The sequence below is a fragment of the Talpa occidentalis genome, unplaced genomic scaffold (assembly GCF_014898055.3).
Source record: "Talpa occidentalis isolate TD23 unplaced genomic scaffold, MPIMG_talOcc4v2.1 talOcc4.13, whole genome shotgun sequence".
NCBI classification, from domain to species: domain Eukaryota; kingdom Metazoa; phylum Chordata; class Mammalia; order Eulipotyphla; family Talpidae; genus Talpa; species Talpa occidentalis.
The window spans coordinates 46,989,707-47,017,225 of record NW_023601322.1 but is presented as its reverse complement, the minus strand read 5'-3'; the positions used below and the strand labels follow the sequence as shown (position 1 = coordinate 47,017,225).

Here is a 27,519-nt window from a genome sequence, read left to right as displayed (position 1 = left end):
TTTTCCTTTCCTTCCATTTGCATTGCTTCAGGACTGTGCACCTGGTTACCACAGAGGGAAGCTTCCAGAAAATGGTGGCAAAGGACCCCACCATCTGCTCGCTCCTTGTGTGCCCTGCAGTTGCAACAACCACAGTGACACCTGTGACCCTGAAACTGGGACTTGTCTGGTATGTTTGTTGGTATGAAGTTTAGGAGTAGCGTAGTCACTGAGTGTAAGTTTCCAGAGCAAAGTCACACTGGTTCCTTGGTTTAGAAAGAGACTACATTTATTCAAATGTAAGATATTCATCAGTTTCCTTCAGAAAGTCTTATCTCAGTAGACTGATATGTTGGTACAAATTCTTACATAAATTTACTCTCTTGAATTTCTTTGTGGACATCAATTTGAGAATGAGTTCGCTGTGCCTCATTTTTACTTCCATGGGGTACTGGTGGTTGAGTCCAAGTAGACAAGAACTTTTTGTTATAGAATTTGCAAAATCATCTGGAGGTGTTTAAATAAGTTATCATCAATATTGAAAATACATTTTTCTGTGTCAAGCATTGCTCTCTTCTTGTTTAAAAAAATGTGTGTTCTCCTGGATATCTTAGTAAACATTTACTGCTGAGCCACCTCCCCCTAGCCCAAGGTTGGTGTTGAGGACAGGAGACAACTGACAGAAAAGGACTGAGTGACCCATACAGAAGTCTGGTGGCCTTGAATGAAAACTGTCCATGATCATGCCTTCTTACTCACATGGAATAATCTGATATCTTTCCCTAGTCTTTTTTTTTTAAGATTTATTTATTTATGCATACAAGAGCTGGGGTATAGGTGAGAGGTGTGGGGCCTGAGAGGATTCACCAGAGAGAGAGAGAGAGTGGGGAACAGAACAGGCAGATCTACTGAAATATACTGCTGAGGGGAGCAGGAGGCAAGACAGGAGATGTCTGCTGCACCATGTGGGTTGTTCACTGGCAGGGAGGGATCGAACTCAAACTTGTGCTGCAGTGGCTGTGGATACATCATAGATTGAGTCTTAACCCATTGCGCCACCAGGGAGGCCCTCTTTCCATAGTCTTAAAATCTCATTTTTTATATTAGCGGGTATGGAAACATGGTTACTTGTATAAATTGAGCCATGACTAACTTGCTGCAGGTTAGATAATTCATTAAAGGGAACTGAGCTGCTCACTGAGAAAGATACCCCAGAAGACTTAGGGAGCTAGGGTATGGCCTAATCACTGGGAACCAGCTGAAGAATTAGAACAGTGGGCTCCTCACTGGCCTCTAGCTACCATAAATGTGTCATCTTCTTTTCTATTCAGAAGTGTCTTTCCATTGTGGAATTTAAAGGTAATTTCCACTGGGAGAGCTACTAAATTAAAGCAGTGCATAGGTGAATATAGAAACTGAAGCATTGTGTGGTTTCCTTCAATTAAAAAGATATGTGTTAACCTTTGCTGACTCCATTATATATGTGGAATTAAAGAATTATTCTAGTCCTACAAGGTAAAATGAGCTTAATGAAGATACAAATAGCTGCAACACTATTAAAAAATTTTTATTCTCTCTAATCAACTCATGCTCCAGGCAAAAGTAAAGTCCTAATGGAGAAAATGAGAAAATCTCATTTAAGGATTTAAAGAGAATTGATATCAGGCAACTTTAAGGGAGATGTAATTAGCAGGGAAGTTCCCTTGGCCAATCATGAGGACAGAGGTCACATGGAGAGTTAAGGCTGTCGATCACTTCTTTCATGCTGCATCCCTATTCCCCTGACACAGCTAACTCTTTTAACAAGATCAGGTACTCTTAGGACATTAAGTTATTACCTGCCTTTCCTGGCCCAAATCCACCAGAGGGTATTTCTAAGATTAGTTGCTGACCTGTTGATTTGTACCTGGAAAATAACACAACCTGCTTAACTCAATCCATGAAATATTGTGGTTAAGAGTCTCCCTGGGATAAAAAGTGATGGATACCTTTCAGACAGGCCCCTGCTCCCAGGAGATGGCCCACCATATGTTACCTAGAAGTCGTGGAAGATATCCTCTGGGTTTGTTAATTAGCTATAGCATTACACAACATGGCTGTATGCAGTGCCAGAAGACTAGACAAAGATTCTGAATCTAGATTGTTGTGCAATTTCATGGTATCGAACAAAACACATTCTGCTTCAGGTTCTTTCCCTTTTTTAAAAGCTATGTTCAGTGTTTATCCCTAGTGACTTCAGAGTCACTGCTAATTGACGATTTCTGTAACTGAAACCATCTTTAAACAGAAAGCAGTGTCTGGGATCAGAATTTGGAATTTTAGGTTTGCAAGAGACCTTCAGTTTTGTCAGAGTCCCTTCAGACCCTACGGCTGATGACAACATATGCTCCAGGTGGTTACTAATGTACATTTACTCACCTCTAGAAATCAGGAGCTCACTCCCAATGCATCTCAGCTCCTGTTTCAACATCCCTGGTTATTCCTGGAACTGGTGTTCCTGGCCCATTCATCTGCTGGGATAGTATTAATCTTTGGAGCCACTGAGACAAACCACTAGTTCAAATTTGTTCATTAAAGCAGCCCTTTCTTAACAAATAATTTACAAAACTATTTGATAAAAATGCTTCTTTCACATATCCAAAAGTCTTGAATCCTCACCCTCCTGGTCAAATATGCAATTCATGGTGATCATGGCGGGTGGCTATGTTGCCTTCACCAGCCTGAGGTGTGACTGTCACCACCTGCCTTACAGTATCATGCCCAGAGCCCGATGCCTTTACTCAAGGTATGGAGGGAGGGCATCCCTTACTCTAAGGACTATGTTTCCATGAATTCAGAATTTACACACTGTTTTTATTGAATGAATGCAGTTTGCCAGCCCTGCTAGAGCTGCTTCTATCGAATTAACTAGATGCTAAGACACTTGCATTCTTTCCGTCTTCAAGTTGAGCATCTGAGTCCTTGTTCTTTGAACTTTGGACCTTATCTTTTCTCTTCAGCCTTAGCTCCCATTTGGGGTTTAGTGCAATATCCCCTTCCACTGACAGATGTCTTCAGCACTCCCTGTGGAAACATGATCTATAGGGGGGCATCAAGACCTTTTTGAATCTGATTTGTCATCTAATAGGTTGAATGTTCCTCCCTCTTCATGTCACTGGGATGTAGGTACCATCATATAGTGGTTGATTGGAAATGTGACCTGGAAGCTATTTTGGAGACTGAGGACTAGGGAAATGCCGTGGCCTTGCTCCCTTCCTGCCCCCTTCCTGGAGCTATGACTTAATCCTTTGAAATTCACTTAAAAATCCTTAATACACTGAGCAATTGTAAGGTGTCCTCTGTGCACTTCTGGCATCAACTCATCCCAGTGTTGTCATCAACAGGTCTTTGTTAAATATCTGCCACATTTTGGGGGAGTTTATCTTTCATTTTCCAGGTTCTTGAAGACCAAAGACCTCACAATCTGTTGTATGTTAGGGGAGTCTTCAATAGCTAGAGTTGGTGTTAGCAACTAAAAACAAGAAAATTAGTTTCATCTGATATTTATTTCCTATCAGCTGTATGATTTATTATTAAAATAAGGACTTAGCATATTTCCTTTTTAAGAGAAAGGTTGCAAGTTGTACTTCTAAAGAGAATTCTGTTGGAGGGCCACATAGAGCTCAGTAAGATCTATTTTTATCAGTTGAAATAGAAATACAATTTTAAATTGAAAAACACTGGCGTTTCTTCAAATTAAAAGGAAATCAAAAATAGCTTTTCAGGCATATAAAATGGTTTTTCTACATCCTCTCTCTCTGACAAAGACACAAATCTGAGTCAGTTTTCAGATTTTCTCAGTGTCCCCCAGTGGTTACTCACCTTTCTACCCTGCGTCCAGCACCAACACCCGTGCCCAGGCAGGATGAAGAGAGATGAACTGAGCAAAACAGATTTTCCATTGGAATTGCACATCCAGGATGCCTTGCATTTTCAGTTTAATACATTTTTAATCGCAGGATTGTAGGTCCAAGTGATGATATAAAATCAACTGGAAGGCTGTATTAGCTATTTCTAAGCTGTCCTGAATGAATGTAGTCTTATAATGAATGAGAGCCACAGAGTTGGATTTTAGAAATCAGAATGAAAATGGCCCCCCACTTCCTCAAGAATTTAAAAAAAAAAATCACTAACTGATACAAAGCATGTGGCACTTAGCTACTGCCAGGTCAGGATGGTTCCTAACAATTTCCCATTATTTCCCTCCTTTATGAACCATGGGACCCCAGAACTGCAGCGAAAACACCACTGGCGACCACTGTGACATGTGTGCTCCAGGCTACTATGGGAAGGTGGCTGGATCGGCCGCTGACTGCTCTCCCTGCACCTGCCCTCGCCACGCTCCAGCCAGGTGAGCCTGCACCCATGTGTGCCACACCTGTGTCTCTGCTGCTGGTCACTCCCATCTTCACCTGTTCTCCAGAGTCTCTGTGTGTTTTAATGAATATTCACCATGCATTGAAAAGGCAAATTTTAAGAAAAAATGTTTGATTCTCACAAGCATTTGATGAGAATCTTTTCAAAAGCAAAGTGTCTGTGTTGATATTGGGTGTTGAATCAAAACCCATTAAGGAAAGGACTTTCAGGTCTTGTTTTTGAAGATTAATTTTAGTTTCTGACCTACATATCCAGTTTGCCTGGAGATGAAATGTTGTTAATTTTATAGATAATGATACAAAGAAGCCAGTTCATGTTTAAAGAAAGGGAATGGGCTAGAATTTATAAGTGCTGATGAAGGATGAAGTGCAGAAATACTACATAGTGATAAAACTGGGCCAGCTTCTACCTTTTACTCATGATGCTTGGTTAGAATTGTCTGAATGCTAAAAAGAGTCAGAAATTTTAAGTGGGAATTAGCATATCCATGGGTTTTCTTCATTTAAATGAAATTATGGTTCATAAATAGCCTTTTATTATTGCTAAGAGTATTTGACAAGGTGTTGAACTTGCATAGATAAAATGCCAACTTTTGATACAATGTAAAATGAAGTTTTCTTTTTAATATTTGTTTAAATATTTTTTTCTTTCTCCAAGTAAGTGATCCTTGAGAGTGAGTGCCAAATAAGAGGTACTAAATACATCAACTTGCCAAGTAAACTATCAAGCATCCTAAAATTTATTGTTGCTATTACTTAATGTATCAATATATTAACCTATATATAAGATATGTATAGGTTCATCAATTCTAATCCTGTAATCATTATTATGGCAATATGTATATCATGATTGATACATTTTAGCACTGCTTGTACTCCCAAGAAATTGGGAGTGGGGGTATTAAATGTCTACATACAGGAAATTGACCATATGCGTTGTGGTACATATCTAGAGTGAAATATTGTACAAGCACTGAGAAAAAAATAAGGCTATATTATGTGCAGACTTGGAGAAATGGTCTATTGACCGATAGGTTGCCATTTTGAAGAAATTGCTAGTATCCATCTGTACAACCATATTCATAGTTCATGAATCTATGACTGGAGAAATGTTTTTTAGGATATTACCCCTTTCTACCTTGCCCATTTCTATACTGATTGAATATTTTACTTATTTAATCAAAACAGGTTCTAACTGCCCCCAAGGCCCATGTAGGAAGGATGTTCTGTGTGTTGTGCATCTAAGGAATCCTAAAAGATGTGCTGGCCTTGCTACATATTTTGCATTTCTACTGATGACTTTTTCTTTAGTATTTAAGGAAGAAAAAAAGTCAGAGTGAAGTGGTACTAATAAAGAACTCTGCACTTATGCTAGAAAGTTCTCTTGCCAGCCCTAAACCAGATTACTCTCCTGGGATTTTTCAATAGTTTGCATGTACCCAGCTGAGCCTCTAGATGGTGTATTGGTAATTTAAAACGTGGAGGCAGAGGCTATTGTAAAGAAAGAAACAAGTCAAAAGCTGAATCCATAAATGAGGGAACAAACATCCGAGTGGATTATTAAACCCCCAGTGGCTCTAATATTTTGCTTCTAAGAGTCCATCACATGGCACTTTACATTAGGCTCATTTATTTTCAAATTTCACCCTCACTCTTTGCTTTTCTCTCCCCTACTTTTCCACCTTCCTTTTCATTAGTCAATTATATTTGCCAGCTTCTGCCTAGCTCTCTTCTCCCTGCTGTTTCTCATTCTTGCACAGTCATGTTCAGTTCTCCCTAATCACAGTGTTGCCTAATAAGTCGGAGAATTCCTTACTCAACTCTCAGAATAAGAACCTTTCACTTGGGAGGCTTTTTGTTTGGTGACTAGTGAGTTACAGTCTGTAACATGGGACTTGCACACCCATGGTTATTTTTTATGAGTGACTTTTGGGTGCACACCCATCTTGATTACATCTTTGCCTTCTTTTTGCCCGATAGATTTTAACCCCTAAAAAGCTTATCCAATTACCCAGTGTAATCACTTAGCTTTTAGAACAGCATCATGTACAATCAGAATAATGATTGTCAATAGAAAGATCTGAAGTTGAAGATCTGAAAATTTCAAAATGACTCTTTTCTTCCAGTTTCAGTCCCACCTGTGTCTTGGAGGGTGATGACCTGCGCTGCGATGCTTGCTTTATGGGCTACGAAGGACGGTATTGTGAAAGGTGTGTAGTGAAGCTTGCACAGGGCACTTGCTGCTCCTTTATAAGAATTAGACATATTACCAAAGTGATTGAATGTTGTTATCAGTTTGGATGTGCATGATTTATTTGGGAGCTTATTACCATTCCAAATAAAATCTCCTATGCATTAAGATAGGCAAATTAAATTTCTGTGACCACTTCATCCTCCTTTATGGAAATAAAGTGTCAAGGGAGGTAAATGTGGCTGGATTCTTTACATTTCCTTTGGCAGAAGTGACGACAGCCTTGGGCAGTGCTGGTGTCGACGCTGCTGTCTAACCTGTGTGTCTTTCTCCATGTAGGTGCTCCACAGGCTATCACGGGGACCCTCAAGCACCAGGTGGCACTTGCCAGAGGTGCAACTGCAGCCCAAGAGGCTCTCTTCACAGTGACTGTGACCGAGGCACTGGGCAGTGTGTCTGCAGGCCGGGGTCCACCGGACTCCGGTGTGAGGATTGTGAGCCAAGGCACATTCTGATGGACACCTATTGCGTTTGTGGGTACCTCTCCTCTAAATGTCCAAAGCTAGTTTTCCTTTCATATGTTTTCCTGTCATGTCAGAAGGATTGAGAAAGTCCTATTTTAACTCTGCATAGACTGCCATTGCATCTGCTGAACTAAAGTTTTCTCAGTGTGTTTCACACAGAGGCAGAAGGTTCTAGAATAGCAGCATTTATCTCTCTGACAGCCTGAGCTGCACATTAATTCCAACTTCAGAGTTTAGCTGTGCAACTATTTCCTGCAGTGGAGCCAAGAGTTCCAAGAGGGAATGCTTTGGGGGGCTGTCATATGTGTTACCCAGATTTCAATGACAGCTTCAGTTCTTGGCTTTTGTGGATTTTCCTCCCTACTTCAGATTTATTTTAATAGCATGCATGTGAGAAAGTCATCTTTGGATATCGTGGCTTGTGAGAGATTTTTGCTTTTGTCTTTGTGGTTGTTATAAGCAAAAACACATCTGTCATTTCCCTTCGTGTCTTTCATTTGTACTTGCTGAAGATACGTCCACAAACTGAGAAATGACAAGCCAGGCTCTGAAAGAAACTGCATTAAAGCTGAGCAAATGCAAAGTGAAGTTCGGAGCCGAGTAACTGCATGTGCACCAGCCCCAAGCTCTGCTGTGGGATCTGTTGTTCGTTTCTGTGTGATCCAGCATGACTCAGCGTGGCCTAAGTCTCACCTGGGTTTCGGTGTCGCCTTCTGAGAATAGGGGCTTCATCTTGATGTACATTGATGTGAGACCAAAAAGTGTGAAGCCATGAAGCCATGGGAGTCCAATATTGTTAGTACATAAAAAAGGCTCCTGCAGACCTGTGGGAAAGTGTGCAGATGGTTCCACATTAACATCAGCTCTTTTTCTTCTAGCTTGTGATGATGACTGTGTAGGTGCGCTGCTGAATGACTTGGAGAGTATTGGTGAGACCATTATTTCTGTGAACCTCACTGGTGTTATCCCTGCCCCATATGGAATGTTGTCAGAACTGGAAAATTCAACTAAATATCTCCAGGTAGGTGCTATGACTACAGAGATGGATGGATATGTGCACCGGGAGGCAAGAGTCAGACGGGACAGTAGGAGTCATTCTGTCTGTCCTCCTGCTACTAAAAGAGTCTCATTCCCAGTGGCCGCCCTTAGTAGGTGGCCAGCCTTCTCTTGAACATGATAGGGACTTCATCCTTCACAGGCTAGTGTGTTTCACTGTAGGACAGCTCTGACTGCTGTGGCTGGCTCCATAGGCAACTCCTTTCTGGTTCTACCCCCACAGCCCTTCATTTGCCTTTTGTGGGTTTTTTTGATTATTTTTGTTAAATTACCATCCAGTATACATTTTTGTGATAGCTGATCCATGCAGTGCACTTGATTACATTTTCTTTCTTTTATAGATTTTTAAAACTATATTTTATTTATATATATTTTTACATCATTTGCCTTTTGGAACAAGACAAAGTTTATCCACTCACCTTTATGACAGATCTTTGGATAGTTGAAATAACTGTCCTAATACAAATACAGAAAATAAGTTGGACAGTATCTTTCTTTAATGTTGAGATGACCTATTTTCTATGAATGTGTTATGCTTAACTGAAGTTGCAGGGCACAAATGTTCCTCCTCCTTGGAAGCCTAGATAAAAACGTCTTATGTTTAGTAAACAGGATCAGGGTCCAAAAAAAGAATGAGAAATTAAGAAATTGACATGTAGAATGCCTTTTACTCTAGCATTTTTAATTCTAATTGGAAACAACTATGATTCTTAATTTTTGCCTAAAATAGATACCTTTGAATTTGAGATAATTAACACATTGTATCAGGCAGTGATAAAGAGAGTAGTCTTTCTGAATGCTTTTTTTTTTTTTTTTAAATATTTATTTATTTATTTATACAAGCACTGGGTACAGTCAGAAGCGCGGGAGGGTGAGAGAATTCACCAGAGCCAGAGCGGGGAGCAGAACAGGCAGAAGGACCGAAGTACACTGCTGAGGGGAGCAGCGGGTGGCAGGAGAGGTCTGCGCGCCATGTGGGACCCTCCTCCGGTGGCCGGGGAGCAGCCGGGGATCGAACCGGCGCTGCAGAGGCTGCGGGCAGCTTCGCAACCCAGCGCTCAACCGCTGTGCCACCGGGGAGGCCCTGAATGCTTTTTTTTTTAACATAAAAGTTGTTTTGAGACTTAATGTTCCTTAGGTCTGTGTGTTTGTGTGTGTGTCAGGGTGGAGGGGGTTATGTCTTGGACTCTGGGTGCTTCAATGGTCCATTCTTAGTTAATTGTACTAGTTTTTTTTTTTTTAATTAAGATTTATTTATTTATGCATACAAGAACTGGGGTTTAAGCCAGAGGTGGGGAGGGTGAAAGGATTCACCAGAGAGAGTGGGAAACACAGCAAGCAGATTGACTGAAATACACTGTTGAGAAGAGCAGCGGGCAAAGCAGGAGAGTTCTGCTGAGCCATGTGGGTTGTTCCCTGCCCACCAGGGGATCGAACTCTTGCTGTAGTGGCTGGAAGTAGCTTGAAAGTGCTGTCTTTAACCCCTGTGCCACCAAGGAGGCCCTGTTAATTGTGCTAGTAATCTAGAGTCACAGTGGCAGTTGAGAAAGTCTGGGGGACTCTAAATGTCTTGTTCATTTTCATTCACTATAGATACAATCAATAAATATGATTTTCTATCAGTTTGGGCCCCAGGGATATAACTATATTTAAAATTTTTGAAATGAGATGAATATTTGATTTGTTTTCACTATTTCTGAATGATTTGCTCTCATTTAAAATCTTTGTCAATTCCTTTAAATAACATTTTACATATGTAAATTATGCAGGAGGATAAGAGTATGAACTCTTTACTGTTCATTATTTTTAATACTTATATAGTGACCTTGAGCAAATTACTGAACTCCTCTGATCAAAAAAAAATTAGGAAGGATTATGGCCACTTCTTAGTGTATTATAAGGTTAAAATAAAATCATACAAGTAAGAAAATTAAAAGAGCATTGGGATAAATTGAGCATTTAATTGTTAATAATTATAAAGGGTTTTGTTATTTAATAATTTTACATTTTGGCCTAGATTTACTTAAGATTTCTTAAATAATTTTTTTAAGATGTTGGTAATTATGGTTAAAACTGATGAGCCTCTGAAATCAAAACTGATTAAACTGTAGCAGTATCAGATTCTGCTTGACATACTAGACTTTAAATTTATATCTGTATGGGAAATATACTGCAAAAGACAGCAATATGGACACATTTTGCTATAATCAAAACTTGAGTAGTTGTTTTATTTTTTTAATGCAATTTTGAGGAAAGACGTTCTTTCTGTGAACAAAAAAGGTTAATAAGTGATCTTTAGTTCAGAACCAGAAATTTTATTTTGAAGCATTATAATTTATCTTCTTATTTTCCCGGTTTTTATTTTAGGAGTCTTTATTAAAAGAAAATACACAAAAGGAACTGGCAAAAATTCAAGTTGAAGGTGTTGCAGAACAAATGGATGCTCTGCAAAAGGAGGTAAATTTTTTACACAAAGAGCCCACTTCCCACCCACAGCCTGTGAGCAATTGCTCTGCAGCCATCTGAATGGTTCTGATTCCATTAGTGCAACCTCTTTTTCCTTGCAGCTCTGGGTGCCTTATGGTTCAATTGGTTTTAACCCTACCAGGTTCTCTGCTACAGAGATTGAAAGGAAATTTCCCCTTACCCCTCTGGGTTCCTCTTGGACTATGCAAGCAAACAAATTAACATCAGATTAATAGTAGAGAAAACAAATTCAATCGCATATATATGGAGGATCCATGGAGGTGTAGATTCCAAAACCAGTGGGGCAAAAAAGAGGACATACATCTTGAGTTAAGGGGTGGGATAGGAGCCCAGGGCCTCAAAGAGTAAGGAAAAGGACTTACATGACATGAGGAAGAGAGAGTGACTCATATGACAAAGTCCAGATGCTCTGTGATTAGATGTTTGCACTGCCATATAGATAAGTTTCTGTGTTAAAGGGATTATTTCTGGCAAAATCCCTAATTCCCAGTGATATCCCAAATTTACATTCTTCTAGGTTGTTAAGGGAGTAAAAGTTTGTCCTAAATCTTCAGTGCATTGGTTGACCTCAGCTCAAAATAACCCATGTGCCAGAGCGCCATGTTTTGGGAAGGACCTGTTCTGCACCTATTGGGGAGGCCTGTTCTTCATGGAGTCAGTGGGAAAAGGCTGAGTTAATTTCACTTTTCCATTTGCCTCTAACTTTCACCTGTGAATCAAGAAGTGGGTGAAATTGAAAGATCACTAAGGTTTCCTCCTCTAAATTTATTGCAAAGTGGAGCCTATGGTGAACATGGGTGTCAGGGGCGATCTGTCAAACTATAGTGCCACTTGCCACCACTCGCTGGGCAGGGTGAGCACAGCGCCAGCCCCGTTATGTGGTGTCTGTGCAGCCTTCGGGCTTAGGCTGTGTGCTTCTGATCTGTGCACTTTGAATGACAAGTGTGTTCATTTTGATGTCACCAAGGAATTATTCTGTTAAACCCATGCTAACTGAATGGTTCTAGGTGAACTGTGAGACTCCCTATTCACAGATGGTAAGGGGTACCTATTTTCAAACTCACACCTTTCACTTGCAGATTTCATGTGTGTGTTCATCTGTGTCTGTGTGGCCACAGAGATGTGTGTGTGTATCTGTATATGTCTGTGTGTGTCATACACATATGCTGCCTCTATCAACATTCACACACTCAATCTTGCACCCTAAAAAACTACCAGCAGGGCTTTATGAGTTGAGAATTCATGATGATTTGGGAAGAGTTTAAGGGTTTAAGTGTAGGCTTTTCCTACCAGAGTGAGCAAGCATAAATGGTAAGCTGATGAAAATAAATTCTCTATATATTAAATACATATTCTCTGAGTTACATTACATTCTTAGAAATTACAAACAACCTTTCCTTTTACAAATCAAAACATTCTGGTAAAAGTGACAGGGAAGGCCAACTAAAGTTTCAGGCCCTGGGCTGCCAGCTTCTAAGACATCATCACATTTTATACTCATAAGGGCCTCAGGAGGTAATTGTTGTTATAACCCTTGTGTTACTGATGAGTCTAGGAGATGTTACATACTAGCTTTCCAATCTGGCCACCTAAAACACAATTTGCTTGATTCCATGTTATTAACTCCTAGACTCATGGGCAATATAGTTTTCACGGCCAGTATTAAATTAGTAAGTTATTTTCTATATTCTGTGTAAGTGGGTTCCTAAAGTGAATAGGGCCTAATGGACAGTGGAGACAATGGGAGAGTCTGTTATAATAGCCAGCTAGGTGGCTTTTAAAAATATAACTGCTTTTCTTGGGCCTCCCCTGGTGGCGCAGCGGTTGAGCGCTGGGTTGCGAAGCTGCCCGCAGCCTCTGCAGCGCCGGTTCGATCCCTGGCTGCTCCCCGGCCACCGGAGAAGGGTCCCACATGGCACGCAGACCTCTCCTGCCGCCCGCTGCTCCCCTCAGCAGTGTACTTCGGTCCTTCTGCCTGTTCTGCTCCCCGCTCTGGCTCTGGTGAATTCTCTCACCCTCCCGCGCTTCTGACTGTGCCCAGTGCTTGTATAGATAAATAATTAATTAATTAAAAAATAAATAAATAAAAATATAACTGCTTTTCTCATGCTGGGTGAGTAGTAAATTATTTCATTAACCACTTAATTTCCAACCTGAGTATGTTATCCTTGGCTTACAGGATAGTTTATGTCTATACTCTATATTCTGGAAAATATCTTGTTGCTTAAAAGAGATAACAACTGAAATACAGAAGTTTGCATATTATTCCAAGTCAAATTAACCTGAAGCCTTTATATTATATCAGCTCACTAGAGTGTTAACAAGTAGCCAACATGTGACCAGGGTGACTGAGAGAATCTTCAACAAGAGTCAAGACCTCATGACATTCACAGAGAAATTGCAGCTAAACATCCAAGGTAGTGTGAAGAGTCAAGTTTGGGGGTGGCAGTGTGCGAGGTGGGAGGGGGGTCTGTGCTTATTTGATAGGAAAAGTCCTATTCCCTATGTGAATAGATGCATGTGTCTTGCATTGGCCCTCCTAAAACCAAACATGGAACATTCTTTGTTAGGGAATCCTGATGTATCTACCTCATAGTTTTTTACTGAATTTTATCTTTTAAAAAATTATTTCCTTTACTTAATTTTCCATCTATATTCTTAAGTACTTACATTAAAGCCTTGAATATCTCAAATAGATCTAGTGCTTCCCCATCTCTTATAAATGTCAATTCATAAGTGGAGATCAGGGTGCCCAATGGTTCAATGATCATCTACAACAGAAAATAAATCAGAGAAGGTCATTGTGTGTGTGTGGCATGTACACGTGTGGAGGTTGAGGCTGTGCAAGGAATTGCAGACACAGAGAGGAAGGACCTGGGCACTGTCATTGGTAGGTCCCTGGGTAGTGTGCCCTGCAGGTCCCGGGCTAAAGCAGTACTGACCAATCCAAAGCAAAAATGCAGGTCTTGGGTAAGCCAGAAGGGGTTCTTATTTAAAGGGGCACACAAGGGACAACACAAGGAGGTAGGGGAGACCGTGGATCACAAGGGCTATTGGGGTGGTCATATTGAAAACTTTCTTTTGCCTGGGACTCTGTGCTGCTCTCTAGGGCATGTGTTTGCATGAGGGTCTGAGGGTCACTGCCGGCCACTCAACCACAGTGATGCGGAGAAACAGTTCCATGGGGCAGCTGAGCTAAACTCTCAGCATTATCCCTTTACCCAGAATAGGCACTAAACCAGAATAATGGCTACAATATTAGAGCAATTTGCTCATTACTCAAGTGTGATATCCTGTCTAATCTGGTTGTTAGAATATGACATTCAGTTTCCTGGCTACTAGAAATATATCCTTGCTTTTTTTTTTTTTTTCACTTGTAGTGTAAGGGCATAAAAATTACAGAATCCATACAAATCACGCTTTATAGGGTAAAGGAAAAATAAATTATTAAAACAAATAATATGCTTAAACAATTATTAAGTACTGGGCCTCCCCTGGTGGCGCAGCAGTTTGAGTGCAGGCAGCACTGTGAAGCTGTCTGAAGCATCTGCAGCACTGGTTAGATCCCAGCCAGCCGGCGAGGGTCCCACATGGTATAGCAGATCTCTCCTGTCGTGCCCCTGTTCCCCTCAGCAGTGTATTTCGTCAGTCTTCCTTTTCTGTTCCCTGCTCTGTCTCTGGTGAATCCTCTCACCCTCCCGCAAATCTGGCCTGTACCTGGTTCTTGTATAAGTAAATAAATAAATCTTAAAAAAAAAAAAAAAGAAAAATTGGGCCTCCCCTGGCGGCGCAGTGGTTGAGCGCTGGGCTGCGAGGCTGCCCGCAGCCTCTGCAGCGCCGGTTCGTTCCCCGGCCGCTGGTGAGGGTCCCACCAAAAAAAAAAAAAAAAATTATCAAGTACTGGTGGTCCATTTCTACAGTAATATTTACAGAGCAATTTCTATGTGCAAATAAATTTCTGTGCGAGGGGCAGAAAATACTCAGGTAGCCACAGCCCTCCCTTTGCAGAGTTTAGGGTTAGTAGGGAAGACCAACATTAAACCAGTTGTCCCAAGCCCATTAGCATTTTGATAGGGGGTGTCAAGTGTATACTAGATGCATAGGATAGTCTTACCTGGCTAACAGTAGGCCTCACTGAAGACAATTCTGAGTTTTTCCATTTAGGACTCTGTTCTTTGAAGAGACTTATTTAACGATTGATGACTTTTCTCCATAGAGCTTATTGAAAAGTCAACAACTCTAGATCATTCCTTGGATGAAGAGTTCCAGCTACCCAGTTCCACTCTTCAGATTATGCAAAAGAACCTTACATCTTTGCTAGAAATCATACAGAAAAGGCATTTCATGCAGTTGTACCAAAATGCTACTCTGGAACTCAAGTAAGTTTCTAAATACCATTCATGAGAACAACCCATCAGAGGTGAGAACTTGAATGCTAAGGGGAAAGGGAAGTACTGTCCAGGGACCAGAGGGGCCTGTTGTCAAGTAAATGAAGTGGTGGTTGTCACTCCTCCAAGTAGAGAAAGGTGTCAGCAACATCTCTGTCTTCGCTGCTATCAATGCCGTAGGTTTCGTTTCCTCTGTGATTTTGGTTCCACTTAGCATGAACAAGAGAACCTCACACTGTTGGAGAACTACTGTCATAAAAATGAAATGTAAAGCAGTAAACCCTCATGGAGGAAAGTAGAGTCAGTAGCTACTACCTAAGCTGTAAACTCTAAGACACATTTACATCAATTATGCTAAGTGAAAAAAGTGAGAAGAAAGACAAATCATGTATGATTTCATTCATTTGTGGTTGATAAAGAAACAGAAACAAACCCTTAGATTCTGACACAGATCAGTGTTTCCCAGAAGGGAAGAAGGGGTTGAGGGAACTGATAGAACAGGTGGTAGGGGCCAATTGGTTGATGTATATGGTGAGTCAACATTTGGAGGTGGGTGTGGTGTAATGTACACAGGTACTGAGGCAGACTGGACACCTGAAACAGTGTTGTGAACCGATAGTGTCTCAATCTAAAAAAAGTTAAAAAAAAAAAGGTATTTCCTTAAAGAAATGTATCCTATGATGTGATAAGTTTAGGAAGTACAGTGTCTGCTAAGGAGAGACAAGTTCTTCACTGCAAGTCTTCTCAAAGTTTTTAGTTGCTGAGATGCTTCAAGATTCTCCAAGAGGGGCCTGGAGAGTCAGCTCAACTTACTTCACCACAGAACCCTTTTCATGCTACTTGCTTGACAATTTTGGGGCCCTAGAGCTGTGGGGAAATACAGTTCAGAAAACAGTCCCAACTGAATATTACATAGCAAGAAGCTAATGAAGAGGACTGAGGGTTTGTTTTTTTTTTTTGTTTGTTTGTTTTTTTTGTAATCTTTCTCAAGGTATTGGGGATTATCATTTCATCAGATGATTGTATAGATGAAAATTTGACCCTCTTTAGAATTTTTTACAGATATTACTCAATAAGTGATAGATTCATGTTCAGACATTAGAAATATATTAGATTTTTTTGTATGTTTCCATATAGTTTTAGTTCTTGTTACCTGTATCATAATGCAAACTCTTACTATTATTAAAAATCACAAACATTTTCATGCAATCCCCAATGTTGTTCTATTGATGTCACCGTTAAAATATGTATCTTTAGGGCCTCCCTGGTGGCGCAGCGGTTGAGCGCTGGGTTGCGAAGCTGCCCGCGGCCTCTGCAGCGCCGGTTCGATCCCCGGCTGCTCCCCGGCCACCAGAGGAGGGTCCCACATGGCGCGCAGACCTCTCCTGTCGCCCGCTGCTCCCCTTAGCAGTGTACTTCGATTCTTCTGCCTGCTCTGCTCCCCGCTCTGGCTCTGGTGAATTCTCTCACCCTCCCGCGCTTCTGACTGTACCCAATGCATGTATAAACAAACAAACAAACAAACAAATAAATAAATACATAAATAAAAAGACATGCCTCTTAAAAAAAAAAAATAAAATAAAATATGTATCTTTAGAGAATATATTTCGTGTCTGTAAGCTTTAGGGAAATGATGACTGTGAAAGCAAAGGTGATTTACACAGCATTTTCCATGAATTTTTTCAAAGCTCTCCAGGCAAATTAAAGCAAAAAGTTATTGGGATACAGTCAACTACTGCAAAGATTTGTAGTAGGATGATGATATTAGTCTATGAATCTTTAACTCAAGCATTGATTTAAATAAGGAACTTGATAGCATAATAGCATACTTATCAAAGAATAAGAAAAAACTGTTTTGATTTTGAAAAGCTTGTTTTTTATCAATGATACAAATTATACAGCTTCTTGGCAACTTGGATTTGAAAGTTTCACAGAGCAGACAAAGCTGCCAAGCTAACTCTAAGTAGTTGTGAAAGACCCTTTCATCATATAAATACATTGGTGACTTCATAAAAAATGACTGAATAGTCTCCTTCTTTCATTTGTTTTTATCTTATTATATTAAAAATATTGTAGTTACCATAATTCACAGACTGTGGTCCAAATTTCCTGAATCCAGATTCACTAAGAGGATTTCCTTTTTTTCCATTCCTGAGATATGTTAGGAAGTTTGTGAATCAAGATCATGTGTTAAGGATAAAGCTTAACTCTGCCACATTGTAGCTGTCTTAGAAAAATTATTTGCTCTTTTGAGAGGTTATACTGTGCCTCTTATGATTACAAGAAGAAACATAGGTAGGGGTATGTAAGAACTCCCCCACTCTCATTTCAGTGCTTGAGCTTTGTTGTCTACTTTCTTACTACATGAGCCAACTCTGTTTTTCAGTGATGCTGAAGATTTATTGTCACAAATTCAGAAGAATTACCAGGAGCCACAGGAAGAGTTGGTGGTATTAAAAGAAGCAGCAAGCAGGCTGCTTTCAAAACACCACAATGAACTGCAAGCAGCAAAAGACCTCCTGAGAGAAGCAGAGGCAAAGACACAGGAGAGCTCCCGCCTGCTGCTCATTGGCAATGCCAACCTGGGAGAATTCAGTGTGAGTCTTAAGCACTCCCTCCTCTCAGTAAGCACTGGTCACCCCATCCTCTTCTGGAAATCATCCCATTCGTAGCGTTATTAAAAATGAGTCCTGAGTACTAATGTGGACACATAGCATGAGGCACTGACATTTGAGAGGTTGACTTGCTTTTGTGAAGTGTCCTTAATTAAAGGTGATTTTTGCAACAGGATAAAAAGCTGCATGTTCAAGAAGAACAAAACTTGACTTCGACTCTTGTCTCCAAAGGGAGAGTGTGGCTAGATGCTGCCACTGCAGGTGCAGACGCTGCACAAAATGCTCTAGCAGTAAGTACAACTCAGTTTCCAAACAATCTTCACACAACTCATACATATGCACACTTTTGTTAAATGATGCAAATGTATTCACAATTTTCATTTCTTTATGTAGCAGTTAGAGAATCACCGCGATGAGCTACTGTTGTGGACTGCCAAACTCAGACAACATGTAGATGACCTGGTTATGCAGATGGCCAAGAGGAAAGCACTTGACCTTGTCTACAGAGCAGAGGACCATGCAGCTGAGCTCCAGAGACTAGCAGGCACTCTGGACAGGTGAGAGCACACCTTGCTGATTTTCCCAAGGTGATGCTCATTGATTAGCGAGATTAAGAATGGCTGTTTTGTTAACCCTGTTGGGCTGAAAGTGAAAATTTTTATTTCATTTTATTAACATAGCGAGGAGGATTTCCTGCCATGCCTGATAACATAACTGACCATTCACATGCATGATGAAAAATTGTAAATTGAACTAGATAGAATTTAAAACAAACATGTGCTCTGATATCAAATTACCAAGGTCTTACTAAGTATCTATTAAGGGCTATGGGGTTATTAGATTTCTTTAGACAGAAAGAGAAAATTAATTTCTTTACATATCTTGCCCTTTGGAGCTTATGATTTGTGCATGGATGGGGACTATGCGCATAGTCTATGCATGTACCTAAAGATGTGTTGGGATTCTTTTTCTGACTCCTGAAAAGTATCACCCCCACTTTAGTTTCTATTGTTTGAAAGTATACCATTATAATTATTTAACTTATATTTTTGGATACTTGTTATGTATGTCCTCAGGTTGTTAAAAGAAGCTTTAAACAAGAAGTACATAATTAGGCCAGTGATTCCCAAACTCATCTTCTCATTGGAGCAACCCAGAGAACTTCTGAAATACTAATGCCTTTGTCTCCTTGTCTTCTCCCCACTCCCCAAACATTGTGACTTCATTGGTCTGAGATGTGGCCTGGGCTTTGGAATTGTTTTAAAGATCCCATGTGATCAAATGTTTAATAAATGAGGAAACTAGTACTTTAGGTCCTGTCAGTAATTTATAAGATATTGTAAGATATTTGGTAAATTTATTAATTAATAAATTGTTAAAGTTATTAATTTAATTACCAAGTATGGGTAGAAAAAGGTTGAAGACCATGGGAATTTGGTGTGTGTGTTGGGTGTGCTTTACGGAGGTGGAAAAAATAAATACCTTTCCATTTTGAGGAATGGTGCCATAAAAATTAGATTACACAGGGCCTCCCTGGTGGCACAGGTAGTTGAGCACAGCGCTGTGGAGCTGTCTGCAGCCTCTGCAGTGCCATTTTGATCCCCACCAACTGCAGAGACATCCACATGGCGTGGCAGACCTCTGCTGTCTCACCCACTGCTCCTCTCAGCAGTTTATTTCATCAGTCTGTCTGTTCTGTTCCCTGCTCTGTCTCTGGTGAATCCACTCACCCCCCGCACATCTGACCTGTACCCCAGTTCTTGTATAAATAAATAAATCTTTAAAAAAAATAGATTACACAGTGAAAGCAATTAAAAATGACATGATAGAATATTACATTAATCATGTGCTGCATTGAGCACTACTGCTTATATGACATAGGAACCAGTGCTGGGAAATAGAATTAGCTACTCAGTTAGCTTTTCTCTTTTCATCATATTTCATCATTTCCCAAATGAGAAAATATTTTCTGGCTACATACACACCTAGAACAAAATCTTTATTACTTAAGGTGGATAATAAAGGCTACTTGGTAAGATACAGAAAGTTACATGGCATTATTATCTTTTATTTATAAATCACAAGATTTTGTTAGTTGAGTAGTAACAAGTAATAACCGCTGGTGACTACTTGGGGAATCCTCTAACTCAAAACCTTAGTAAGAAAAATGAGTGAATTATTTGGCAAAGATGTCAATTGTCAGATTCCATTTTCAAGATAGGTAGTAGAAAAATTGCACCTTTACCAGTTGGCAAGTTCATAAATGATTTCCCATTTGTAAGAATGAAGTTCAGGGCCTCCCCAGTGGCGCAGCGGTTGAACGCTGGGTTGTGATGCTGCCCGCAGCCTCTGCAGTGCCGGTTAGATCCCTGGCTGCCAGGTGAGGGTCCCACATGGTGCGCAGACCTCTCCTGCCGCCTGCTGCTTCCCTCAGCAGTGTACTTCCTCAGTCTGTCTGTTCTGCTCTGCTCTCCGCTCTGGCTCTGGTGAATTCTTTCACCCTCCTGCACTTCTGACTGTACCCAGTGCTTGTATAAATAAATAAATAAATAAATCTTTAAAAAAAAAAAAAAAGAATGAAGTTCAAATGATTGAAATATATCCTGATCCCCCTTCAAAATATCAAGTGAATTTCATCAAATTGGTATGTACCACATGCAGACTAAGATTCAGCATTGTTATATATACTTGGGAAGTCTTTCTGAAAATTAGCAAGGTGCAATGGAGGGAAGATTATAACCGAACAGGCAGTGGCTTGTATGCAGAAATCTTGTACACAGATCAAAGAATGTTGATGGCACCTGGTAGAAACTGATGAATGGTTGGTTTAAAAGATGGGAAAGAAATAGTCTCTTCTTTGGGTATTAGCAATTCTGAGTGTTATCTTGAAATGGCTGCTATCTTGAAATGGCTGCTGCTTCTCAAAGATTATTTTTGGAATTAGAGGGTGAATCATGCTTTCTGATTGATACTTTTTTTCAGGGGAAAGCTACAATAGTAGACTCTTAAGACTAGTGAACAAATTCTGTTTAGTTATTGTAACCACTTTCAATACGCTGATTTCATAGTGATCTCAGAAATGTCAGACATGTGTCCCTGAATGCGACCAGTGCCACCCATATCCATTCCGACATTCAGAATTTGATTGAAGAATCAGAAAAATTTGCCAAAGATGCTCTCAGTACTGTGACTGAGGTGAACCTGGTAAGAAATTCTCTGTGGACTTCAGTGTGAACCTTACTTTGTCCAACATCATGGGAGATGCTCTATTAGGTGCTTGAGCAAAGACCCAGTGCCTTAAACTTATACTTTTCTAATGGGATTGATTCAAGGTTTCTGTCATTATGTGATACGTTTTAATTCCCTGAGGTCATAAATACTGCTTTTTGAAGACCAGGAATGAATAATGTAGAGATGAGAAAATTCTCCCAATTTCTTAGGACAAAAATGGTAATGCTACTTGATTATCTACTTAAGATATCTTTTCTTTGTGATGAAAATCTCCATATAGTGGATGATTTTTGTCTTTATGTATTTTAAAATGGTCTATGTCCATTGTCCTTAGCCATAAATTAGAACTTATAGTAAACACACATTAGGACAATTTAAATTGTCCCTACCTTTTATCTAGGGGACTTTCTTATTTGGAACTAGGTTGAGGCTTTCTCTGCCTCAGCTGGATCCCATCCTCTGTTCTGGTCACCATGTTTAAATTGTTCTGTTTTCCAGCTCTCAGAATCCCTTGTTTCCAGTGGGAAGGTGGCTCTCCGGAACAGCTCCAAATTTCTAAAAGAAGGCAGTAATCTGGGCAGAAAGCATCAAGGTCAGTTTTTAGCTGGGACTGTGCTGATAAGCACCACCCTACAAAATACTTTCCTTTCCTGGAGCAATTTGAACCTGAACACTTCTTTGTCACAATAATATTCCAATTTCCTATCTTGTAAAATCATGTAACTTATGATTTTATTCTAGTGCTCTCTCATATTTTAATGTGCAGTCACCTCTAATCTTCCATAGATTAAGATCTTCCTTAATAACTAAACCCGTTGCTTTAGCTCCTGAGCTTTAACCTTTATTCATAGTACGTGCTGGGCTATCTTCAATTTCATGTGTTTCTCTCTATTTATCTCTTGTTGGTTCATCACTTCTTGAAGACCAGTGTTATGTTTGATACTTCTTTTGCTTTTTTCACAAAGCTAATTGTTGGATTTATAGTAGGTTCTCATTAGATGATTATTGAACTAAATTACAATGGACTTATTAGTTAGTTGTTTTTTTGTTTTTGTTTTTGTTTTTTTAATGCCTATGTAGTTTAGTCTTTCCTAGAAGTTTCAGTAAGTGATTATCTGGCATGTGTAAGAGCTGCCCAATAAACATAACATGCCGTGGCAGCTAGGATCTGTTGCATAGGAGAAGGCATAGAGTTTTGTAACACGTAGTGTACTTTTCACCTTAATATATTCCAATATATCAGAAATATCTTTTCCTGTAGGAGTAAGTAGTGAGCCATAAACAAAATTCATAACCCTTTCAGACTACTTCCATGTCCAGTACTGGATCCTTCCATAGCTTCCTGAACCAAGGCTTAGATATATTTTTGTTTCCCTATGGGTGACAGAATTTAGAATTTATGTTGTTGTCATCTTACAGTATAGGAAGTGAATAATACTCCATCACGAAGCATTAAATGCAAACTTCAGCACCAATGTCGATGGGCTGTGGTTGCAGTTTATACAAGTAATGGTATTTCATACTGAACTTTTAGGCCATTAAAATTTTGGGCAAAACCATCATGTTCATCAAGGATTTTATCAATAATTATTTTTAACCATGTGTTCCAAATGCGATTGTCTATTATGAATAGAAATTTTAAGAGTTACATCTTTATTCCAACAGCTTTGAGAAAACTTGAAAAAAATTAAATTGAACATCTCTTGTGCCCTCAGGGGGTATAGATAGGGAGGGCCCTGGCCTGGGAAGTAGGTGAGACACAAAGGAGGATTCCCAGGGTAGGAGCCTATATTTGGGGTTTCACAGAAAAGTGGTCTAGATTTAAGTGCGGACAAGAAGTTAATGAGTCTGATTAAGACCAACTGACTCAGCTAGTTCTTCACCCTTGAATTCTAATTAAATTGGACTTGCATTTTAAGAAAAAAAATATTATCAAGAAGAATAACAAGAAAAGTAAACAAAGTGATGAAGCAAGCTAACACATACAATTTCTACAATGATAGAAAAGGAAGAACTTTCCATATTGGGTTGAGGCAGGAGGTCTCTGTAGAGAGCTGTAGATTCTGTAGGTGGAAAGGAATGATGAAGAAAGCTACGCCTGGGTGAGTTTTTAGCAGCCTAGCCTAAAACAGATGTCCTTTCCCCTCTAAATAGGTATTGCATTGGAACTGAGTGAATTGAAAAATACAGTGAACAGATTTCAAGAGAATGCTCATCAAATTACTAGGCAAACCAATGAGTCACTCTTAATACTTGGAGCAATTCCTGAAGGTAAGTGGAAAGGGAGTTCGTGATTCAATTAATGTCTTCTCATTGCAAAATCATTATACACGAGCAGGGCAACGTCCCACCCAAGTCTAATTAAGAGCCCTCACAGAAATGAGACCAAAACTGATAGCTTTTACTTGCAGAGGAATATGATTTGGAAGTGAAGATCACTATTTTTTAAGTCACTTCAGAACACCTGCACTGAAATATTTGAATTTTACTCTTGAAAACTAAAGCCTTAGTAGGCCTCCCCGGTGGTGCAGCGGTTGAGTGCTGGGTTGCGAAGCTGCCCGCAGCCTCTGCAGCGACGGTTCGATCCCCGGCTGCTCCCCCGCCACCAGAGGAGGGTCCCACATGGCGCGCAGACCTCTCCTGCCGCCCGCTGCTCCCCTCAGCAGTGTACTTCGGTCCTTCTGCCTGCTCTGCTCCCTGCTCTGGCTCTGGTGAATTCTCTCGCCCTCCCACACTTCTGACTGTGCCCAGTGCATGTATAAACAAAACAAACAAACAAACAAATAAATAAATAAAAAACATGCCTCTATTAAAAAAAAAAAACTAAAGCCTTAGAGATTTTATGTTACCATTAATTATTTTTGTGATTGTACACCTTTGAATCCCATTGTCATTGTCAACTAATGTTACCTCAGTGTGTGTGTGTGTGTGTGTGTGTATTTTAAATGTACTTGACACATTCCTTAGAGGCAAAGGTCATTCAAAGAAACTGGTGGGAAACTAGAATGCTCCTGCTTTAATGATAACTAGAATGCTCCTGTAGATTCATTACAAACATAAAAAATTAAAGAACTCTAGTTTGATACTCTTCCTTCTTGAGGCCACAAAGCATTCTAAATAGGTTCATGGTTTAATATTGATGAATTGGAAATGCAATATTTATTAAAATGGTAAACTTTTAAAAAGTACAATATAAATGAATTATCCTATAGTGTATTATTTATATTCTCTCAACCTTCTTTTTTTCTTAATAAGCATTTTTTAAATAAGACTCTCAAGATGCCTAAACTCATCCCCAAAGTTCTTCTGCCTGCTGGTTCACCTTGACATCATGAAAATTACTCTGAGGAACTGAACTTGGGGTGCTTTGGAATGACTTCTCACCTTAAATGAATGGAGCATTTTCTAATTTGGAAGTTTATTTTTCTTTTTCTTTTTTTTCCAAGGACACATGGTATACGTTAATGGAATACTTAAAAATAATGTTTTATTTGTATGTAATTTCAAACTTGCCAAAAAGTTGCCACAAGAGTGAAATGAGCAACTGTATATCCTTTATACAGCTTTTTCTGGTGCAAAGTTTTGTTCCACTGGTGATTACACATTTTTAATGAATACTAGCACCTTTAAAAGGATCATCACCCACATTTTCTAGAATAACTGAATTCCATTTTATCCTTATTGACTTTGGGGTCTTTATTTTGCTGTTATTTCTAGCATCCAGTTCATGTTGTATGTGAATGCCACTTCCTCTGGCCTAAAACACTTCTATCTCAAATACAGGTTGAATTCCCCATTTTTTTTCTGTATGCACATGGAATGATTTGAAGAATGTGCTTAATGAATCTGAGAGGGAGTGATAGAAAAGGAGCCAAATAAAATATTTAGCTTGTTAACATATATGGCCAGCGTTAGCATGTAACAGTTAGTGATTGCTTTTATGATCTTACTATGTATTGAAATTATATTTCAGTGTGGGATTGTCACCAGAGTTATTTCATTCATTTTTGAGAGGGAGCACTGGAGCATATAAGCAGACCTAATATTGGCATTTAAAAAAAAGAAAAAAAAAACTCACTCTGTATTCAGCACCAAGAAGAAGCTTTACAACATGTTTCTATGCACAATTACAGTTATTATGGTTTTATCTTTTTGCCTGTGCATAATCACCAGAATGCTTGACTGCGCATGAATTTACTTCAGGTATCAGAGACAAAGGAGCCAAAATCAAAGCACTGGCCACATCTGCAAATGAGAGTGCCCTGAACACCCTGAACACCACTGAGGAGTTGACTCGGAAGCTCTTGAACATATCCCCTGACCTGTCTGAGGTCAACAGCACCTTACAAGAAACAAATCAACTTCTGCAGGACTCCTCAGCAACTAGTAAGTCCATTGGTTCCCTTCCCATTACGAATGTCAACATCGCACAGTTTTGAGTTTTTCAAGTGCATAATGGTGACTTGTTCACAAACAGCACTCCTAAAAATGGAAAATGCACTAACATCTGGATTTATGTTTGTAAGGAAAGAGAAGGGCCTTGGGTAATTCATGTGCTGATGTATTTTTCATATATTTACCACAATTTCAAGGATTTGATTATTAATATATTCTACTTTATCCATAGCATTCATAACAATTTCTCTTGTTTCCTTCCACCACCCCACACTTTCCTGCACCTCTTGTCTCCTCCTATTTCTTAGCTCTGCTGGCAGGAAGAAAAGTTAAGGACGCGGAAACCCAAGCCAACCTGTTATTTGATCGGTTGAAGCCTTTGAAGATATTAGAAGAGAATCTGAGCAGAAATCTATCAGAAATCAAACTGCTGATCAACCAGGCCCGAAAACAAGCAGCTTCTGTGAGTTGAAGCCCCTGCCCTCAGAAACACCCCACACTGCCACACTGAAGCACTGGGCAGCTACAGGGCCCGAGAGCTTCTTAGAAAATGACACATCTCCCCTAGACTTTTGCTCCAGCTCTCACTAGTTCCAGATTCCTCACAGCCTGTCTTACGTGCACTTAACGACACTTAATTAGTCTCACTTTCTCTTTGATTTCTGCTTTTATTTAACATATTTTGAAATGTTGTTGGCAAAGAGATTGCCGTGCCTTTATGAAGCTTTATAATTGTAACCTAGATGTATGACTACTAGATGGCATAGAGCACATTAATTTTAAGTGTTCACCTCACCTTGCTGTTGTCTTCATTTTACAACTTTGCTTTGGCTTTCCCAGTGCTCTTCAGCAGGTTCAGGCTGTGTGAGCCTCATCCTCTCTGTTTCTGTATATCATAACCCTGCGCCCCTAAACACAGAATCCCACCCCAAAACACAAAACATTTGACCCTGGGAGAAGCTCAACTTTGAGAAAATGCTTTAAGCCTCTGTAACACAAGACATGGCCGCTGTGCCAAAGGAAAGGAGTTTCAGGAAATAAAATTTTCAAAAGAACCTGCAATTGCTATGCTCCTGAGGGCCCGGAGAGGCTAGTTGTGACCTCTGGTCTGATGTCTCTCTGCCTGCAGCTTTCAAGCTTAGGGAAAGGAGTTTTGGGCACTTTTCATCCCTTCCTCCCACACTGACCTCACGGTTGGAAAAAGGATGGAGCTCTGATTTCCATCTGTTTTAGTTACAGTCACTAAGTAACTGTAGGCTCAATGGATGATTCCAAGTGCTCTGGTTAATATCAACTTATCATCTTTAAGGTTCATATAAGGTACGTATGCAAATAATTGCTTACTAAAGAAATATGTATTATTAACATGTATTTATAGAGCACAAGCTGCTCTATAAATGTTTGCTAAAAGGAAGAAGTAAATAACCTGGCCATATATTGGACAAACGATTATCAAATATCCTCTCAAGCATGAAGATTTTGGTGATTGGATAAGCTTCTTGTCGTTATGGAATTACATCTCACTTGAAAGGGATAGTTTCCTACATAAAACACTCTTTTAATACCCCAAATTCAAGTCTTTTACCAAATGAAACCTACTTTATGAAACATATGTTATCAAGAGAGGAAAGCTGCCCAGCAGTGAAGGTCCATATGGAACACTGACTTCCCGGCAGGCAGCCAATGTGTGTCACTGAATGACGGGACATCTCCTTCCCTTTCGCAGATTAAAGTTGCTGTGTCTGCAGACAGAGATTGCATCCGGGCCTACCAGCCACAGATTTCTTCTACTAACTATAACACCTTAACACTAAATGTTAAAACAAGCGAACCTGATAACCTTCTCTTCTACCTGGGAAGCAGTACCAGTGTGAGTATCAATCTGCAGGAAACAACTCTTCTCCCATCAGTGTGTATACTGACAGTTTTTTAATTAAAAAAAAAAAATAGGATCTTGGTGAAAAATCATTGATTCTTCTAAGGGATCTAACCTTTTTGCTAAACTGGTACTGGTAACGTTAGATTAAAAATACACTACAAAATTAATGTCCGTGAAAAGGATTATAACATTTATGAGAGCAGCTGCCCGGCGGCATCTGAATCTCAAGCTGCAGCAGCAGACTTTTCTTAATGCCTTTTGTGATCTGAAAAGCCATTGAGTTTGGCTCTGAGCCCATAAATCAATCTCAGTGGAGGTTACCTGGAATGGAGGGGTGGAGGAGCATATTGGAATTAGTA

At 39.8% G+C, this 27,519-nt stretch overlaps 1 protein-coding gene across 2 annotated transcripts in view; it reads left to right on the top strand.

The window, feature by feature from the left end:
- Nucleotides 1-27,519, top strand: part of LAMA1 (laminin subunit alpha 1) — a 156,332-nt gene that overhangs the window by 102,101 nt on the left and 26,712 nt on the right. For both annotated transcript variants that reach the window (XM_037508820.2, XM_037508821.1), the window contains 17 exons: nucleotides 32-169; nucleotides 4,248-4,369; nucleotides 6,521-6,604; nucleotides 6,925-7,118; nucleotides 7,988-8,130; nucleotides 10,533-10,622; nucleotides 12,958-13,069; nucleotides 14,869-15,031; nucleotides 17,427-17,637; nucleotides 17,829-17,945; nucleotides 18,049-18,212; nucleotides 20,724-20,859; nucleotides 21,385-21,478; nucleotides 23,041-23,157; nucleotides 25,090-25,272; nucleotides 25,590-25,744; nucleotides 27,008-27,151. In XM_037508820.2, coding sequence (XP_037364717.1) covers nucleotides 32-169; nucleotides 4,248-4,369; nucleotides 6,521-6,604; nucleotides 6,925-7,118; nucleotides 7,988-8,130; nucleotides 10,533-10,622; nucleotides 12,958-13,069; nucleotides 14,869-15,031; nucleotides 17,427-17,637; nucleotides 17,829-17,945; nucleotides 18,049-18,212; nucleotides 20,724-20,859; nucleotides 21,385-21,478; nucleotides 23,041-23,157; nucleotides 25,090-25,272; nucleotides 25,590-25,744; nucleotides 27,008-27,151 — 2,367 coding nt within the window. The remainder of the gene's footprint in view (nucleotides 1-31; nucleotides 170-4,247; nucleotides 4,370-6,520; nucleotides 6,605-6,924; nucleotides 7,119-7,987; nucleotides 8,131-10,532; nucleotides 10,623-12,957; nucleotides 13,070-14,868; nucleotides 15,032-17,426; nucleotides 17,638-17,828; nucleotides 17,946-18,048; nucleotides 18,213-20,723; nucleotides 20,860-21,384; nucleotides 21,479-23,040; nucleotides 23,158-25,089; nucleotides 25,273-25,589; nucleotides 25,745-27,007; nucleotides 27,152-27,519) is intronic.